Source organism: Bison bison, unplaced genomic scaffold (assembly GCF_000754665.1).
Source record: "Bison bison bison isolate TAMUID 2011002044 unplaced genomic scaffold, Bison_UMD1.0 scf7180017864506, whole genome shotgun sequence".
NCBI lineage: Eukaryota > Metazoa > Chordata > Mammalia > Artiodactyla > Bovidae > Bison > Bison bison.
In genome coordinates this window covers 1,507,321-1,525,144 of record NW_011495063.1, presented here as the reverse complement: position 1 = coordinate 1,525,144, position 17,824 = coordinate 1,507,321, and the positions used below count along the sequence as shown (strand labels likewise).

At 55.2% G+C, this 17,824-nt stretch overlaps 1 protein-coding gene across 2 annotated transcripts in view; it reads right to left on the bottom strand.

Annotated features, from left to right (window-relative positions):
• Nucleotides 1-1,770: 1,770 nt before the first annotated feature.
• Nucleotides 1,771-17,824, bottom strand: part of SLC37A2 (solute carrier family 37 (glucose-6-phosphate transporter), member 2) — a 28,368-nt gene continuing 12,314 nt past the window's right edge. Inside the window, exons 2-18 of one of the 2 annotated variants that reach the window (XM_010829455.1) lie at nucleotides 14,769-14,850; nucleotides 14,208-14,301; nucleotides 14,014-14,092; nucleotides 11,722-11,857; nucleotides 11,266-11,342; nucleotides 10,177-10,343; nucleotides 9,614-9,651; nucleotides 9,226-9,378; nucleotides 8,809-8,899; nucleotides 7,265-7,327; nucleotides 6,907-6,992; nucleotides 6,393-6,441; nucleotides 6,149-6,222; nucleotides 5,807-5,885; nucleotides 5,589-5,686; nucleotides 5,290-5,354; nucleotides 1,771-3,047 (exon numbers count right to left, since the gene is read on the bottom strand). In XM_010829455.1, coding sequence (XP_010827757.1) covers nucleotides 3,032-3,047; nucleotides 5,290-5,354; nucleotides 5,589-5,686; nucleotides 5,807-5,885; nucleotides 6,149-6,222; nucleotides 6,393-6,441; nucleotides 6,907-6,992; nucleotides 7,265-7,327; nucleotides 8,809-8,899; nucleotides 9,226-9,378; nucleotides 9,614-9,651; nucleotides 10,177-10,343; nucleotides 11,266-11,342; nucleotides 11,722-11,857; nucleotides 14,014-14,092; nucleotides 14,208-14,301; nucleotides 14,769-14,798 — 1,395 coding nt within the window. In that variant the 5' untranslated portion in view covers nucleotides 14,799-14,850 and the 3' untranslated portion in view covers nucleotides 1,771-3,031. Of the gene's footprint in view, nucleotides 3,048-5,289; nucleotides 5,355-5,588; nucleotides 5,687-5,806; nucleotides 5,886-6,148; nucleotides 6,223-6,392; nucleotides 6,442-6,906; nucleotides 6,993-7,264; nucleotides 7,328-8,808; nucleotides 8,900-9,225; nucleotides 9,379-9,613; nucleotides 9,652-10,176; nucleotides 10,344-11,265; nucleotides 11,343-11,721; nucleotides 11,858-14,013; nucleotides 14,093-14,207; nucleotides 14,302-14,768; nucleotides 14,990-17,824 lie in introns of those variants that run through there. The other variant, XM_010829454.1, reaches the window with a different exon arrangement.

Below are 17,824 nucleotides of genomic sequence, written 5' to 3'. Positions count from 1 at the left end.
CCTCCTCAGACAGCCATTTTGCTTTTTTGCATTTCTTTTTCTTGGGGATGGTCCTGAGGGAACAAGATCATCCCCAAGAAAAAAAGACACTTCAACTGGCTCCTGCTTTTCAAGCCGGAGTGAGTCTTAATAGTTTGAGACTTACTATTTGTCCACCACTATTTTCTGGAACTCAAGAGAGTTCCAGAAAAACATTCTGAAGGAGATCAGCCCTGGGATTTCTTTGGAAGGAATGATGCTAAAGCTGAAACTGCAGTACTTTGGCCACCTCATGCAAAGAGTTGACTCATTGGAAAAGACTCTGATGCTGGGAGGGATTGGGGGCAGGAGGAGAAGGGGACGACAGAGGATGAGATGGCTGGATGGCATCACTGACTCGATGGACGTGAGTCTGAGTGAACTCCGGGAGTTGGTGATGGACAGGGAGGCCTGGCGTGCTGCGATTCATGGGGTCGCAAAGAGTCGGACATGACTGAGCGACTGATCTGGTCTGATCTGTCACCACTGGTGTGTATACAACCTGGCTCAGTATGTATCCAAAAGATTTGTATCCAAAGAATGAACTAGCCTCCAGGCATACCCTTGGGTTATCAGTATCCCCACTGCTGAGGAAAGGAGTACACAAAAGCTTTATATTGTCACTCTGCTTATTTAACTTACATGCAGAGTACATCATTCGAAACGCCAGGCTGAATGAAGCACAAGCTGGAATCAAGATTACTGGGAGAACTATCATTAACCTCAGATATGCAGATGACACCACCCTTATCACAGAAAGTGAAGAGGAACTAAAGAACCTCTTGATAAAAGTGAAAGAGGAGAGTGAAAAAATGGCTTAAAACTCAACATTCAAAAAACTAAGATCATGGCATCCAGTCCCATCACTTCATGCCAAATAGATGAGGAAACAATGGAAACAGTGAGAGACTTTATTTTCTTGGGCTCCAAAATCACTGCAGGTGGTGACTGTAGCCAGAAATTAAAAGACGCTTACTCCCTGGAAGAAAAGTTATGACCAACCTAGACAGCATATTCAAAAGCAGAGACATTACTTTGCCAACAAAGGTCCGTCTAGTCAAAGCTATGGTTTTTCCGGTAATCGTGTATGAATGTGAGAGTTGGACCATAAAGAAAGCTGAGCACCGAAGAATTGATGCTTTTGAATTGTAGTGTTGGAGAAGACTCTTGAGAGTCCCTTGGACTGCAAGGAGATCCAACCTGTCCATCCTAAAGGAAATCAGTCCTGAATATTCATTGGAAGGACTGATGCTGAAGCTGAAGTTCCTATACTTTGGCCATCTGATGTGAAGAGCTGACTCATTGGAAAAGACCCTGATGCTGGAAAAGATTGAAGGTGGGAAGAGAAGGGGATGACAGAGGATGACATGGTTGGATGGCATCACTGATTCAATGGACCTGAGTTTGAGCAAGCTCTGGGAGTTGGTGATGGACAGGGAAGCCTGGCGTGCTGCAGTCCATGGGGTCACAAAGAGTCAGACATGACTGCATAACCGAACTGACTGGACTGCCTCCTCTAGGCACAGCTGCCATGAACACCCCAGTTTGGAGCACCCAGCACACTGCTCCGAGGTCCTGGGATGCTGTGCCAATAGCCCACATGATCCCCAATGAGCACAGGAGCAGCTGGCAACAGACGTTGGCACCGGGGCTGATGGGCAGTGTCAGAGGGCAGACAGAGATGCCAAGAGCTTGCCTGGCAGACCCAAGGGTTCAGGGTGGCCAACAGTGAACACTCAGTAACCACTGGTATTTCATTATCAAAATATTTAATAACATACTGGGACTTTGGGTCATGCCCCCCCCCACCCCACCGCCCTACACACTTCCCCCACAGCACTGCCCTGATAAGCCATCTGCCCTGGGGACACAGAGGGCTGGGACAAGAGGGAGGCAAGGTGCCCTCACACTCAGGAGCTGGCCACGCCTGGGAGTGACACCCCCAACACTGCCCTGCCTCTCCCTGGTCCCTGGAGCATACAGCAATAATGTTTTAATCAAAGTGGGTCAGGAGTTGGAAACAGGATCAAATGGAGGGTAGAAGCAGGGATGCCAGTGTGGGGAAACACACGGAGAAAACAGGCTTGTGGACATAAGGGACCAAGAGAGGTCTGGTGGCTCTGAAATAACACTTTCAGGCAGAGGCTGATTACACGGGTTCAAGTTTGACATGAGAAGGAGAGACACACTCTTTCCAGGCCTTGGCCTCACTGAACCTCGGCTATCCATCTTGGAATCTGGACAAGAAAGAGTCTGAGCAGACCCCTCCTTGTACCAAAATGCTGACAGCCCTCAGCCCCAATCCCTCCGGCCTGCGGTCTCCAGAGTTCAGGCCTGGATCACTGTCAGCGGAACTGACACCATCAGGGATCCTCACAGTCTCTCCTCTCCTTCCGCTGGGCCTGCTCAGGACTGTACAGTATGCTGAATCATTGCCCTGTTATCAAGGGCTTTGGAAGTTAATAGATACTGTTTAATAACCATTAGGACCAGGTAGCCTCTATGCTCTGTTAGTCCCTAAACAATGATGGAAATCTTCTCTGACATGTTCCCAGCACCCACAAGACTGGTTACGTGTTCATAAATTTTCACTTAGGAAGGCATGTCCTGCCTCCCCGTCCCCCAGGTTAGCCATAGAATCATTCCCATGGCCCCTGGGCGGCATGGGGGTGCTCCCAGATCGCTGTCCAGCCTACTCCATCCGTTAAGTGACCCTGTAATAAACTGATCCATTGATGGCGCGGAGCTGCCTGAGCGTTTTGTTTTGGTCTCAAGATGCCTTCTCAGTATGGTGAGCACTCTGCGTTCCCTCCATTCTCCAACAAGGCCCTTGAGTTTTCCATGTCCTCGAACTTGGTGGTCCTTTCCCGTGGAGCGTCTCCTAGCCCTTGGAAGCCTCACGGGCTGGGCTGGCTGGTGCTGGGTCAAGGGGCTTTTTGCCTCAGCCATCTGTGTGGGGGGGCACCTTGGGACCCGGCAAGGTCCCTCCATGTTTCTGCTCTGATCAGGGGCCTCACATTTCTCTATACCTGCATGAAGAGGACAGAGGCAGTGGAAGAGAAGGTGAGACACTGGTTAACAAGTGTTGGCTCCCATCCCAACAGTGGGAACAGGGAAGGCAAGTCCCCTTGCCTTAATACTGGGTCCCTTAATACTGGCCTGGCCAAAAAGTTCATTCGGGTTTCCCCATAACATCATATGAAGGAGATCAAACTGGTCAATCCTAAAGGAAATCAGTCCTGAACATTCACTGGAAGGATGCTGAAGCTCCAGTACTTTGGCCATCTGATGCAAAGAACTAACTCATTAGAAAAGACCCTAGTGCTGGGTAAGATTGAAGGCAGGAGGAGAAAGGAGTAACAGAGGATGAGATAATCGGATGGCATCACCGACTCAATGGACAGGAGTTGGAGCAAATTCCAGGAGTTGGTGATGGACAGGGAAGCTTGGGGTGCTGCAGTCCATGGGGTCACAAAGAGTCGGACATGACTGACTGAACTGAACTGATAACAATGTATGGAAAAACCCCGAATGAACTTTTTGGCCAACCCAATAATTGCTTTTCCTCCTGTTCATTGTCATTAGGGCTCCCCGTCCCCTCTTCAGCAGGGAGCACCAAGCCAGAATCATGTTTCAAAAAACTTCACAGTGTTTGTACCACGTCTGATGGCTTTGCAAAGCCATGTCATATTTTATCCCAGCGTGTCTCAGCCTGAGACCAACCCAATCAGGTATTTAGGAATGAGCACCCCCATTGGACACACAAGGACGCGGACATTCGGAGAAGGTGCCAAGGTTTGACAGAAGCAGGCGAGCAGAGAAGTCAGGATTGTCCAGGGTTTCTGGTGCCGAGCCCTGGCTCTGTGCCTCCACGCCCCCGACACAGGCCTGCCTCACAGAAAGACCCATTGACGATGCAGATGGCAGTGAACCCGCACACCTAGGTCCAAAGGCGGGCTCTGCTGGGACGAGCTAAAGGCCTGAGGTGTGTTCCGTGAGCTCTGAGCCTCTGTCCTCTCGCCTCTACCTCTCGGGGCTGCTGAGAGGGACGCCAGTACAGCTAGACAGACTCAAGTCAACGCCCAGAGCAGACGCTCACTATGCATCATTCTCCTCCCCTCCTGCCTCCGTCCCTCTCCTCCCCAGGTCCCCGCAGGCCTGGTCTGGGGGGCGGGGGGCAGCAGGTGGAAGCAGCATTGGTCTTGAGGTGCCATCCTCTGCTCCCCCTCCAGGGCAGGGCAGGACAGAGGCCCCGCTAACGCCTCCTGCCCTGCGGGTTGCTTCCCTGAGCCGGGATGACACCTTCCTTAAAGGGAAGTGCCTCCCCAGATATGGCGCTGGTTCCCAGGCCCCCAGCGGGTTCTTCCTCACATTTACCATCCAGACCCGGTCCATCACTCGGGTTGCTTCTCACGAGCAAGAGCTTCCTAAGGAAAGCCAGAAAGGCTGCGAGAGAACATTCCCAGCCTCAGCACCAGCTGCACGGCCCAGCCTCTCACGCCCAGCCTCAGCCGCGAGCCTGTCTGAGCCACCTCTGCACCCACCACCGCTGGGCAACAGGCAGACCACGCCTCAGGTCAGCTTGGGGTTTTGTTCCAGAGGCTTCGCTTGGCACTCGCTTTTTTCCTGCATACCCCAGTCAGACAGGCCAGATGCCCTCGGCTTCTGAACTCTGGGAGGTGCAGACAGCTCAGTGTCTGAGTTCAGAGGAAAAACTATTTCCCCAGATGCCATCTCCTCTGTCCTGGGGGGTGGGGTCCGTCCCAAACCCTGTCACTCTCGGTAAGGAGAGGCTGCTGACCTTCCCAGCGGCTCTGGCCTCTGAGGAAATACTTCCCAAGCACCATATTCCACCCAGAGTCCGAATCTTTGGAACTGGCCCCCAAGGAAAAAGCGAAAGTCAGAAAAGTCAGGAAAATCAGAAAAATCACACTGGAGGAGAGAGAGGCTTTGCATGCACTCTTAAGAGCACAGTAGTCACAGACTTGAAGGAAATACTCACAAAAGTCATGGGACTTGAGGAAAAGACTATCACGCGTGGGTTAGGGCCACATTAGAGCTATGGAGACACATGGGACAATAGACGACGGGTTAGTGGAGCTGGGGGCCGGGCCGGGGCTCACGGGCACGTTCGGGGTCCGCAGGCCACGTCCCTGAGGTCTGGGCTGGAGTTGGGCTCAGACTGTGCAGAGCCCCCGAGCGATGGATTTCACTCCCAGGAGGAGTGAGGCTGGGTGGACAGGGCTCCAGCGCTCCCTCCGCAGGACTTACCCTCTGTCTTTGCTCAGGGATGACTTCCAGGCCAGGATCTCTTTGTACACCAGCCGGCAGAGGAGCTGTGGGGAGGAGGGGAGGGAGACACAAGCATGGAGCATGTGGCCAGTCCCTAACACTAGGTGACCACTGGGCTGGCTGTTCACAGTGCCATTCTGCAGGGGTCACCCATGGGAGGCAGAGTGCTTCATGCAAAGGAAGCGGTCCTCATCGTCCGGACACTTTGGAGCCCCAGCTTCCAGGCCTGCAGGAGGGGACCCCTCCCCCTACCCATCTGTGTGCCCCCAAACTCTTACCAAGCAGGCCAGGACGTCGGCAGCGATGAGCATGTAGAAGACGTTGTTCCAGCCCGTGGGGGATATGAGCCCGGCCAACAGAGGCCCTAGAGCCGCACCTGTGCAGAGCACAGTGTCAGAGAAGGGCCCAGAGCAGGGGCTGTGCCCTCCATCCTAAAACTCTGCCCAAGACCAGGCTCGGGGGTCTGTTGGGAGAGCCCAGGGTGAAAGTTACAGACCTATGGATCCAGTGCCATCGATGATGGCTGTCACAGTGGACAGCGCCTTGGCGTTGCCCTTCAGGCTCTTGTGCGTCCCCTGGAGAGACAGCAGAGTCAGGGTGGGTGGGTGTGGGGGCCAAACTAAGAGGCAGCGCCCTGAGCAGGACTGCGACTGAGAAAGGGGCTGGCTCGGGGAAAGGGAGCGATGAGGGCTTGGAGTTGGGAAGAAACAGGGAACCAGGGCGGACTCTGAAGGACTTTGAGGATCTCATCTCTGCAGGCTGGGGGAAGGGGAAAGACGTGGGGAAGATGAGCCTGGAGATAGAGCCCCTGGCCAGGCCCCGAGGTGGCCCTGCTTACCAGGTCAGCTGAGACAGCAGTGGTGATAAGCGCGTAAGGGCCGTTGACCAGGGCTCCACAGATAAGCAGCATGACTGAGGTGGTGATGGAGACGGCCAGTTAGAGAGGAGAAGCCACCATCATCCTCCGCCCCAAAGCAGGTGAGTCCCCCAGGCTCCAGGCTGAGAACCTCCACTTCCCCAGGCTGCCCACCGTGCCCCCAAGCCAGCCTCATGTTGTCCCCAGGGCAGTGCCAGCTCCCTACCTATGGAGATGCCGATTCCTCTCTGGCCAACATGGTTGTACAGGAACATCTGAGAGAGGAGAAGTAGGGGGGCAGGGTCACAAGCTGGCTTCTCCATGGGCCGCCTCCATTAGCTTGGAGCCCAGAAGACTGGAAACCCCAGAAGCCCGCTTTCCCTTCTTTCCTCTCATACCCTGGCCTCTTGGTCCTCAAGTGTCCCAGGGAGGCAGGGTCTAACATGCAGTAATCCATCGTTTTCCTTTGCTCCAGAAGTCTCCTCTCCTATCAAACCTCAGCCTCTTATTCTTTCCTTGGTCAGGAAGTTTAGCAGCTGACATCCCCCACTCCAACTGAGGTCAAAGAGCCACTAGTCCTTTTCCAAAATTCTCAGTCTGGATCCCTTTCCCTGTGCTGATCCTGGCTTCTCCTCCCCTGGCCGTGCACAGGGCTGCACACACGCAAAGAGACGGGTGTGTGTGTGTGATGCCCGGGCGTGCACACAGCTCCCGGCCCTCAGCCTTGAGGTTCTACGCACCATGGGGGCAGCCAAGATCAGCATGACGCAGCAGGTGGTGGCCCTGCCATTGATGTAGTCAGAGACGAGCCCCGCCAGAATGCCGCCTGGAATACAATGTGCACACTGCCGCCCCAGGCACGGGGGACCCCCGAGCACTGCCCCAGCAGTCCACTTGGGGCACCCCGGGCCAGCAGAGTGTCTCCCTCTGCAACCGTCCCAGTACCCATGGCTCACGGGAGGGCCACCTGGGCAGGATGCCACCTTTTCCCTTGCCATCTGCCTAGGTCACGTCTCGCTGGAACCTGTCCCTCTCGTCTGCAACCCAACAAGAGAAGAGGTGGATCCAGCTGAGAGGCACGGCAGGGCGTGGCCTTACCTATGATGCCACCAACATCGAACAGCGTGGAGAGGTCCCCAGCCTCCTTGGCAGTGAAGTGAACTGTGGAAAACGAAGCACGTGCTCAGACCTGGGGACTCAGGGCAGACAGCGTGGAGGGCCACTGCTGGAAGCGTCCCTGCAGACTCCCGATCCGGGATCACTGCCCCCTTCTTCAGAAGGAGTGGGGGGCCTGGGGGGAAGCGACTGGCCAAGGTCACAGGTGAGTCTGCAGCAGTTCGGGACAGGACACCCTTTCTGGCCACCAGGCCCGTACTACCTTCTTCCCCTGTCGGATGGCCTTGATCTCCGAGAGCACAGGGATCTGGCCCCAAGGACCCTGTCCCACCGGGGGGCACCCCAGCGCTGTCTGAGCCTCAGCCCGTCCAGCCACATGCCTGCCCGCCCCTGACGGAGCAGCACGCCCGCACAGGAGCTTGTCACCTCCTTCTGAGTTCCCTACTGATAAACGGAGCCAGGAAGGAGGCTCACTAGGAAAATGGGCACCTCAGGCCCCTGACCTTGCCCTGGGATTAGAAGGAGGGACGCCCAGCAGTGTGACTGGCAGCCCAGCCCTCAAGGTTGACTCACGGTCTGTAGCCAGCATCAAGGCCACAGAACAAAGAGTCAGTGTCCACAGGGCTGCCCTGGCCTCTAGCCCTGTCTTTGGGGGAGGCCCCTCAGTTGCAGACAGGGTGAGGGTGGGAGGTGGCAGGTTACAGCTTGAGATTTGGCCCTGACTCATCCAAACGGCATCCTGTGGCCCAAGTGTACCGTGTGGACGGCAGCTTGTTCCCCCAGGGCCCTGGAGGGAGGCCGGTGTCCCTGCTGAGAGGTCCTTGACCCTGGCAGGGCTCTGGGGCTCTGGGCTCTGGGGGCAGAGCTGCTCCTTGATAGAGCAGCCCCACCTGGGGAAAACCAGAGACCCAGGACAAGAGGACATAAACATCCTTTTCTAACCACAGAAGTGACCTCTCATATGTCTGTCCATCCTTGGGCAGAGACAGAGGCAGGGGACAGGAAGTCCACAAGGTGGGCAGCCCAGCAGACCTGGGCACTGGGCATCAATGACCCAAGTATCCCGGCAGCCCCTGGGAAGAGAACAGTGTTTCCCACCAGGCTACCAGCAGCGGGGGCAGCTTGCCAGGCCCTCTTCCTTGGGCTGGGGAAGGCTTGAGAGACTCCTGGAGGCATTCAGAAGGCAGACCGTTTCTCCAGGACCCTCCAATCCCACCCATCTATGAGCCAGCCAATGGGCCTGAAGTGGGGTTTCGCCTACACTTGAGGCCGGAGTAGACGTTAGAGAGGATTTGAGTTCCTAACCCCGACTGAGTGCCAAGTGAGGAAAAGTGGCTGGAATCAGTCAGGGACTAGGAGGGTTTCTGCAAAACTTAGCTTCCCATGAAAGAAAAAATCTTCCTTCTGTGCTTGGAGAGTGTCAGCAGAAATCCTGCCTATTCGTGGAGTCATAAGCACCTCATGGTGGGTTTCTTCCTTGGAGGCCCCCGCCTTCCTCTCTCCCCTCTTCCTCCCCATGTACTCACCCACATTGGAAATGTACAGGGGCAGCCAGTAGAGGAAGGTGTAACTGACCAGCTTGGCGAAGAGCAGACACAAGGAGAACTCGACCACGCCCTGGGAGCACAACAGAGGGCAGATGGGAAGGTGGGCAGGACAGCCTGGGGCCTGCGGCCACTGAGCCCTGTGCCAGCACTTTCCACCGCCCACCACACGGAGCAGCCTCTAGAACACCTCCAGTCTCAGGTACGGCAACATGCCTGCTGCCTGAATGCTAGGGTAACGTCCGGCCACATGACCCTCCCCAGGAGGGCCCCCGCCCTAAGCACTGCACGTAAAGAAACTCCAAAAACCATGGATCACCCTGAGCATCCCCATCTCCTGAGACCCAGCAGAAAAATCTAGAGAGCCTCTCTCTTCTTTCTGGTCCACAGACGACTCACCGGGATGCGCAGGGCCCCGAAGAAGCTGATGGCAGAAGGCTGAGCACTTGCTTCCTTGGAGCAGGTGACAGCTGATTCCAGGCTGCTCTCTTTGTTACAGCTGGGTCCATTCGCGGGGTCCTCAGGCTGATCTTGGCTCTCTTCTGGATTACCCTGAGCAGAGAAGAGCCCTTACTGGGGGCACGTCCACATACCACTCCCCCACCAGCTAGAGGGACAGCCCACGTGAGATGAGCAGCATGAGGTATGCACCCCCTCCTGAACCGGACTCACAGCCTGCCAGGGAGCCACCCGTGGGCCCAGCTTTGGACACACAGGCCCCACCTCAACTCCCCAGGCCTCTCTGGGACCAGCCCCCTGCTGGAGTGGGGCTGGGGGCCACACTCACGTGGTGCTGAGGCGGGGAGCAGTCCACGTCTTCTGGATCTGAAAGGAAAACCTTCTAAGAAGCTTGCCAGCAGACCAGGCCCTCACCCTGCATGGCGTGTGAGCCCCACACCCCCAAGGGGGCCCGTGGACTTTCCAGCACAAGGGAGCCAGGGCTCCAGAGACCACCTTTGAGGCCTGGGTCTCCTAACCATGGGAGCCTCATGGACTTTCGTTCTCTTGCTTACAAGTGACCATGGCCATGACTCCAGGGGCCATCTGTCAGGGAGCCGGAAAAAAAGCAGCAAGCATGGAGAGGGTGCCATCCAACCCATTTCTCCAGCCTCAGGGTCAGAGGAGCCAGCGTTTGCCGGGCATCCTGACATGCGTCTCACAGACACTCTCCACAGCCCAGGAAAGCACGTGTCCCATGCGAGAAATCAAGGCCCAGAGAGGTCGTCCTCTGAGTCACACGCCTGGGCCTCCAACCCTGCGACCCCCACGGGACCAGCCTCCTTCTCCCAGAACCTAACTGGGAAGCTTCGCTCTGGCCCTGTGGGGATGGGGGGAGAGGGGTCCACTCACATTCGATGAGGAAGAAGAAAGTGATGATGCCCATGATGGCGGTGATGACACCGGGCACCACGAAGGACAGGCCCCACTGCTGATCCACCCAAACGCCAGCCAGCAGGGAGCCCAGGATGTTGCCCACGGACGTGTGGGAGTTCCAGATGCCCATGATGAGCCCCCGCCTGGAGGGGAGGTGGGGAGGGGGGCAGGGAGGCAAGAGCAGGAAGCGTAAGAAGAGAAGCCCTGGGCTCACGGACACCGCCCCGGCCAAGTGCGAACAGCTGGCTGCCTGTAGCCTCCGTGCCCGAAGACCCCAGTCGGGGAGGAGGGGCAGGGCTGGCTGGCATCGAGTGAGCGACAGTCAGGCCTGTGGTGTCCTGCTGCCCAGCCAGCTCCCTGAGCAAGCCCTCCCTGCCCTCCGTCCCAGGGCCGCAGCCCCACCCTTTCTTCTCTTGCCCTGAGGCTGTGACTCTGAAAGCCTCAGCTAAGGGTGACTGCCCCCAGGGGACATGGACACTGTCTGGAGAGTTCTGGTGATCCAGCCCAGAGTGTGCTGGTGGTGTTTAGCAGGTAGAGGCTGCTAAACACTACAACGTGTAGGACGGCCCCCCAGCAAAGAATTACACAGCCCCAGATGTAGCCCACAGTGTTAATTAACAGCGCCAGGGCTGAGAAACTCTGCCCAAAAGAAACTTTTTATTTTTTTTTTGCACAAAAGCCAGTTCAAGGGAAAAATAAATAAATATATAAGACATATACATATATATGCATTAAAATATATGAGTATATGCATTTATATACATACACACACACAGAGTTTTATAGGCTTCATTTTTGTTTTCATGCAAAATGGAAATTCATCTATTATGAGGAGAAGGCATAACGAAGATGGCAGGTTTTAAGGATTAAAACCTCAGCAATGAAAAAAGTCACTGCTTTTAGTCACTAAAACATTTATATCCCAGCCTGTGCGAGTCAGCAGGACGGAGGCTTATTTCTAATCTTTGATCCTAAAATCGTATCAGAGGCCACAAGGGACCTCCTGCCCCCACACCAGCCCAGCACCCCCAGGCAATGCCCACCCGCCTCCCTGGTCACACTCACTTGCCCTTCCCGAACCAGTTGCCCACGCAGCTCACCACGGCAGGCCAGCCCGTGGTCTGCACGAGTCCATTGAAGATCTGCAGGGAAAGGGGGGGGACAGAGGCCCCTGGACTGTGTGGTGCAGCCCCTGGGATGGGGAGCCCTCCAGAATCCACACTATGCTCCCCGTTCCTTCACACACGTGCACACACCCACCAGCTGATGCCCCTCTGACCCCAGGTCCCTACAGCAGAGACTAGGCCTCACAGGCACCTCCACAGACCTCAGGCTGACGCTCAGTGCAGACTCCCTAAGCTGGCGAGGCCGCCCTGGCTGTGGGCAGGGGACCCCGCACTGTGATAAAGGAGCCTGGGTCGGGATCTGCTGTGACCTGGAGCGGTTGGGAAGGACTCACAGCCTCTGTGATCTTTCTGTGCAGGAACAGAGCCCCGAGTGCAAGACGGAGGAGGCTCGTACCTGCACCAGCACAAAGTACCAGAGCACGTGGATGTTCCAGAAATACCCCAGGCCAAAGAGTGAGGTGAAAAGGCCGCTGAGCAGCATTCCGGCTGTGAGGTAGTACCGGAGGGGGAGCCGCTCCCCAAAGATGCCGCTGCAGAGAGAGTTGGATTCGTGGTTAATCTCCGCTACCTCGCACCCCTGCCCTCCGCCTCCTGGCTCCCCCAGGGTCCCACCAGGGACCTCTGTATTGCCACTAGGCGCCTCTGCTTTGTTTGACGACACGTCTCGCAACGTGCCCGGCAAAGTGGCCTCTGTACCATCCCCGTGACCCTCTTCTTCCCCCTTGGGTGACCAGTCCATCTCATGCATTCTCTCTTGCATCATGTTTATGGTTTTACCTGTCACATATGTACATGTACACAGCCCAGCTGTGTGTCTACAGCCCTGAACTTTCTCCCAGGATCATATCCACATTGCTTCTGGACATCCTGACTGCCTTGCCTCCCAAATAGCTGCTAATCAACAACTCCAAAGACTGGACTCCTCTGCCTCCCTCCCAGACCCTGCCCCGTGTCTGCGCCCCTCAGTGGACTCGATGGCACCCCCACGTTTGGCCACTCAAGCCGGAAGCGAGCTACCTCAGTCTCCTGTCCCTGCAGCCCACCCTCCACAAGCAACCTCCAAGACCTGCCCGCTGCTCCTCTTATTTCTCTCCAGCGCGTCATTTCTCTCCATCTCTGTTATTAATAATACCGTTCTAACTCAAGCTTTCCTCCAAGCCCAGCTGGAGCTACTATCAAATCTGTTCCTTAGTGTGACCTGTTAGACAGCCCTGATGTGAACTGTCAGTCACTCCGTCATGTCCAACTCTTTGTGACCCTATGGACTATAGCCAGTTGGGCTCCTCTGTCCATGGGCAAGAATACTGGAGTGGGTTGCCATTCACTTCTCCAGGGGATCTTCCGCATTGCAGGCAGATTCTTTACCATCTGAGTTACCAGAAAAGCCGATCAGCCCTTCTCTCCCTCAAGTCCACCTCCGTCAGCCTCTCAGTATCTGTCTGACATGTGGATCTGAACATGACACCCACTGAACCACCCACTCAGTGGCTCTCCTGTGCCCACAGCCTAGTACACAATGACCTCGTTCTTCAGCCCCGTCTTCTGCATTTTACATGTTGGTAAACCTGTTAGGAGTCCCCCACTCCACCCCCTGCTCTCTGTGCAGTCATGCTGCTTCAAATTACACCTGCCTTATTTCACCAAGCCATGACTCCATTGTGCGAGTGTGCTCAGTCATGTCTAACTTTCTGCCACCCTGTGGACTGTAGCCCTCCAGGCTCCTCTGTCCAAGGAATTTTTTAGACAAGAATATGGGAGAAGGTTGCCATTTCCTCTTCGAGAAAATCGCCCCACCCAGGGATCAAACCCGAGTCTCCTGTGTCTCTTGCCTTGCAGGTGGATTCTTTACCCACTGAGCCACTGGGAAAGACTCTTGTCTCTATTCAGTTCAGTTCAGTCGCTCAGTCGTGTCCGACTCTTTGTGACCCCATGGACTACAGCATGCCAGGCCTCCCTGTCCATCACCAACTCCCGGAGTTTGCTCCAACTCCTGTCCATTGAGTTGGTGATGCCATGCAACCATTTCATCCTCTGTCGTCCCCTTCTCCTCCCGCCTTCAATCCTTCCCAGCATCAGGGTCTTTTCAAATGAGTCAAGTCCAATTTCTCTTCATCAGTTCAAGTGTCATCTTCTCCAAGAAGCCTTTCCTGACCCCTCTTTTCTAATCCCAGCTCAGACTAAGTGACTCCTTGGAGCTCCGTACGTAGCCACCTCTGTCTCAGAGCCACCGCACTGTTTATAACGTAGCTGCTGAAGCATCGGTCACTCCACTAGGCTGTGAGCTCTCTAGAGGTAGTACCCAGCCTCAGCCACCCTCAACTCCTGGGAACAAACATCATGCTTGCTACATAAAAGCCGTGCTGGGCTTTCAGCTTTCAGGTTATCCGTGAAGGATCCCTGTCCAGAACAGATCATATTCTAGCCACACTGCTGACATGCCATCTGAGTGAATAAACTCAAAAGAAGATCCAGGAAGGTCTTTGCAGGAGAGTTACTAAAAGAGGGAGTCAGCCAGGTGAAGGAGCAGGCTGGGTGATGGTGGCAACACGCCAGCTACGGGTGACGGGATGTGTGGAAGGCTTGTCTCATTTCCAGCAACTTTCTCTCTGGCCCCACGGCCCCGGTTGGTGTAGAGAAGACAGCAGCCTGAACCACCCTACAGGCCAACACGGGCTCTGCCTCTTACCTGATAAACATGCCGATGGCATAGGCCACGAGGAAGGCGTTGTCCACGGCCCCCAGTAACTCCTTGTAGTTGCTCTTATCTGAAGGCAGACGGGAGAGACAGAAAGCTGGCTATCTGGATGCCCCCTGCAAGAAGCCCTTCCCGGGCCTGGATGGGGAGCAGGCGTGGGGAGGAGTGGCTCACCCCGCTCTTACCAAAGGGGGCCCAGTTGCACCACGTGGTGTCGTTGAGACTGTGGGTGCTGTTGACGGGCTGGATCACCTCTGAGCAGTTGTGGTGCAGACGGCTCTGGAGAGGCAACGGGTGTGCAGGTCAGGGGTAGCTGGTGGCCCCAGAGTCAACCCAGCCCACAAGGGAGCCAGTAACCTCCCCCACCACAGCAGGCCACTGCCCATCCCCACTGGACTCCCTGCGTCTTCCTCTGACACCCGGTCTGGCAAGGGGCCACGGCAGAGCCTTGGTGAAGGGCAAGGGGTGTCTATGAGCAGCACCCAGGGGACCCAAGGGTCCTGCTCTCTGGTTCCACCCCCAGTTCCCCGACACCGCTCTCTTGGTGAAGAAACCCAGGAAACTCTCCTGGGAAAAAGAACTGCTGAAAGTGGGAGTCAGCCAAGGGGGAAGAGACAGACTTGGTGACCAAGACAAGGGACAAGGACGGTGCTTCACTGAGCTCCGGGCTGTGCTTCTGAAGTATTTCCGTATTTCTGCTGAGCCCAGCAGTCCTGCATTCTTCCTTACCCCCGGGCCAGACTCACCTTGACGACACTGATGGGCTTCCGGGACATGTGATAGCAGGTGTAGATTAAGAAGGTGATGAGCAGGATGAAGGCTCGGTACCTGCAGGGGAAGGTGGGCATCTGGGTTAGCAGAGAGTCCAGGCCTACCGTCTCCACTGTGTCCAGGAAGCAGTCCACCTGTGCTCGTTCTGGCAGCACCACCAACGCTCCCCTCCAGACACAAGCTTGGGGCAGAGGCCAAGGGGAGGGGAGGGACAGGTGCCCAGAGGCCAGAGTGCTCGGAGTTCCTGCTCCCGAGGGCAGAGGCCTCCCAACAGAGCTGGGCCAACAGCGGCGTCCTAGACGGCACCAAAGTGCCCTCTGTGGCTCTTGTCACTGCCCATCGCCTCTACTTCTCCCTGTCCTCCCTAAGATCAGGGTGCCTCTGTGTGCGTGTGTGTGAGAGAGATGGGGGCGCAGGGAGACAGGACTGTGTTTAAATACCAGAAACAGTGGAAGCCAGGAGGAGGAGGATGCATGCCAATTGTCTCTTTGTTTAAAAAACTTTTTGCTTTGTTTTGGGGCAGAGCTGATGAACAAGGTGGTGATAGTTCCAGGTGAACAGCAAGGGGCTCAGCCATACATACACATGTATCCCTTTTCCCCCACACTCCCCTCCTGTCCAGCCTGCGACATGACACTGAGCAGAGTTCTCTGTCTATACAGTAGGTCCTTGCTGGTTGTCCATTTATTTTACTTTTAAAATTTTTATTATTTTTAACACCAGAAACATTTTGTATTGGGGTACAGTCGATTAACAATGTTGAGGTAGTTTCCAGTGAACAGCGAAGGAACGGAGCCATACGTATACATCACCCATTTTAAATACATCAGTGTGTACGTGTTGATTCCAAACTTCCAGAAAGGGTCTATCTTTAAACCGAGGTCAACTACTCCTCTTAAGCCTAGTTGGCTGCTCAGTCGTGTCTGACTCTTTGCCACCCCATGGACTGTAACCCTCCAGGCTCCTCTGTCTGTGAGATTCTCTAGGTATGAATACTGAAATGGGTAGCCATTCCCTTCTCTAGGGGATCTTCCCCACCCAGGGACCGAACTCAGGTCTCCTGTGTTGCAGGCAGATTCTTTACCGTCTGAGCCACCAGAACACTGCAGAAATGGTGCCTGCTACTGTCCAGTAGGAGCAGAGTCCAAAACATAGAGGGAAATGTGGCAGCAGAGGAAAAGCCAGTTGACAGGACCCAGGTCCTCTGCCTGGCTCTATTCTAGTCCATTCCTCCAGACAGAAGGGTCACTCTTTCCATTGTGGCTCACGCATCACACAGCCCTCTCCCACCCCCACTTCTCATCCCATGCACTGATCTGGGGTGGAAAACACAGGTCAGCCAGGAACCACTGAAGTTTCCACTGACCGCCCCATTCCCCTCTTCTCCTGAGGATCTTGGGGAGGGCCACTGTGTCCTCCTGAGTCACTGCTTCCCCAGCAGAGCATCAGCTGAGCCGACTCAGCATCCAAGAGCCAGGAAGTACATGGAAAAAGAGAGCTCAGCGTGGACTCCAGCCCAGGAGAAAGGCCAGAGCCTTGTCTTCTTAAAGATCCCCTGGAGAAGATGGGGAAGGAGGGGAGGGGGCCCGGAAACTCCATTCTATCCCTGGGCTCCTTGAATCAAAGAGCCAGGACACTGGAGGCTCGGTCTGCCCTCTCTAGCGATCTGCCTCCAAACCCCAAATCACTTCCCCACAAGCATGTTATGAAGGCTCAAGTTTGTGAAATGAAGGGTGTTACATCAGAGGCTGAACTCAGGTTGGGCTGCCAGGACCCTTCTCACTTCGCCCCTGGACTTCTGGTCTATCTCCATCTCTCCACTGCCTCGTAGTTCATCTTCTGAAGAGAATGAAGGTACATGTACCCTGCCGTCACCAGGCTGAACATTTCTCAGTGGCTCTCCATTCCATTAAGTATGAAGCTCTGTACAAAATAAAAAGCTTAAAGCTTGGGGGAAGAATGAAGCTCCAACTCTTTAGCCTGGCTTTCCGGCTCCTCTACTGTGTGGTCTGTCTGGCTCCTACTTCCAGACACGGGGTGCACGGGGGCAGGGAGTCACAAGGGATTCTCCAGGGAATCTGGGGTTATTCCCAGGGACTGCCACAGTGACCCACATAGACAAGCTTGGTGGTAGCAATGTTTTCCAACTGGTAAATGGCTCATGACTCCTGGATCAGGGACTTTCAGAATCTGGCAGCAGGTGGGGGGAGGGGGTGGAAGGATTTGGAGACTGTGCCCAACTGGGCTTCTTCAGAAAGCAAAGGATGGAAGAAAACCACAGCCCTGCAGATTAACACTCACCAGTGTCCTATCTGGAAAAAAGCTTCAAGTTTTGTAGATGTGCGTGCGTGTGTGTGTGTGCGTGTGTGTGTGCGTGCGCGTGCTTGCGCACTCAGTCATGTCTGACTCTGCAACTCCATGACTCCTCTGTCCATGGAATTTTCCAGGCAAGAATACTGGAGTGGGTTGCCATTTCCTGCTCTAGGTGATCTTCCCAATCCAGGGATCCAACCTGTGTCCCCTGTATTGGCAGGTGGATTCTTTACCACTGAGCCACCTGGGAAGCCTCTAATTAATTGTGCAACCAAATGCAAGTTCTTTAATTTTTTGCCTCTAGTTTCCTCATCAGATGTACAGGGAGAACAGCATCAACCACATCTAAGTCAAACACAGGTGAATACAATGTAACTCTCACCCTGGTCCCCAGGTCTCTGCTGTGCTACCCTTAAGACCTCCACCCCTGGGCTCAGCCAAGTCTCTTTTCGCTGCTACATGGATGCAGTGACCCTGGTGACAAATCAGATCTCCTTGGATTCCCAGATGGTGCCATGGTAAAGAATCTGCCTGCCAATGCAGGAGGCTCAGGAGACGTACGTTCGACCCCCGGGTGGGGAAGACACCCTAGGGAAGTATTCTTGCCTGGGAAGTCCCATGGACAAAGGGAAATCCCATGGACAGAGGAGCCTGGCAGGTACAGTCCATAGAGTTGTAAAGAGTCAGGCAGGACTGAGTGACTGAGCACGCACGCCCT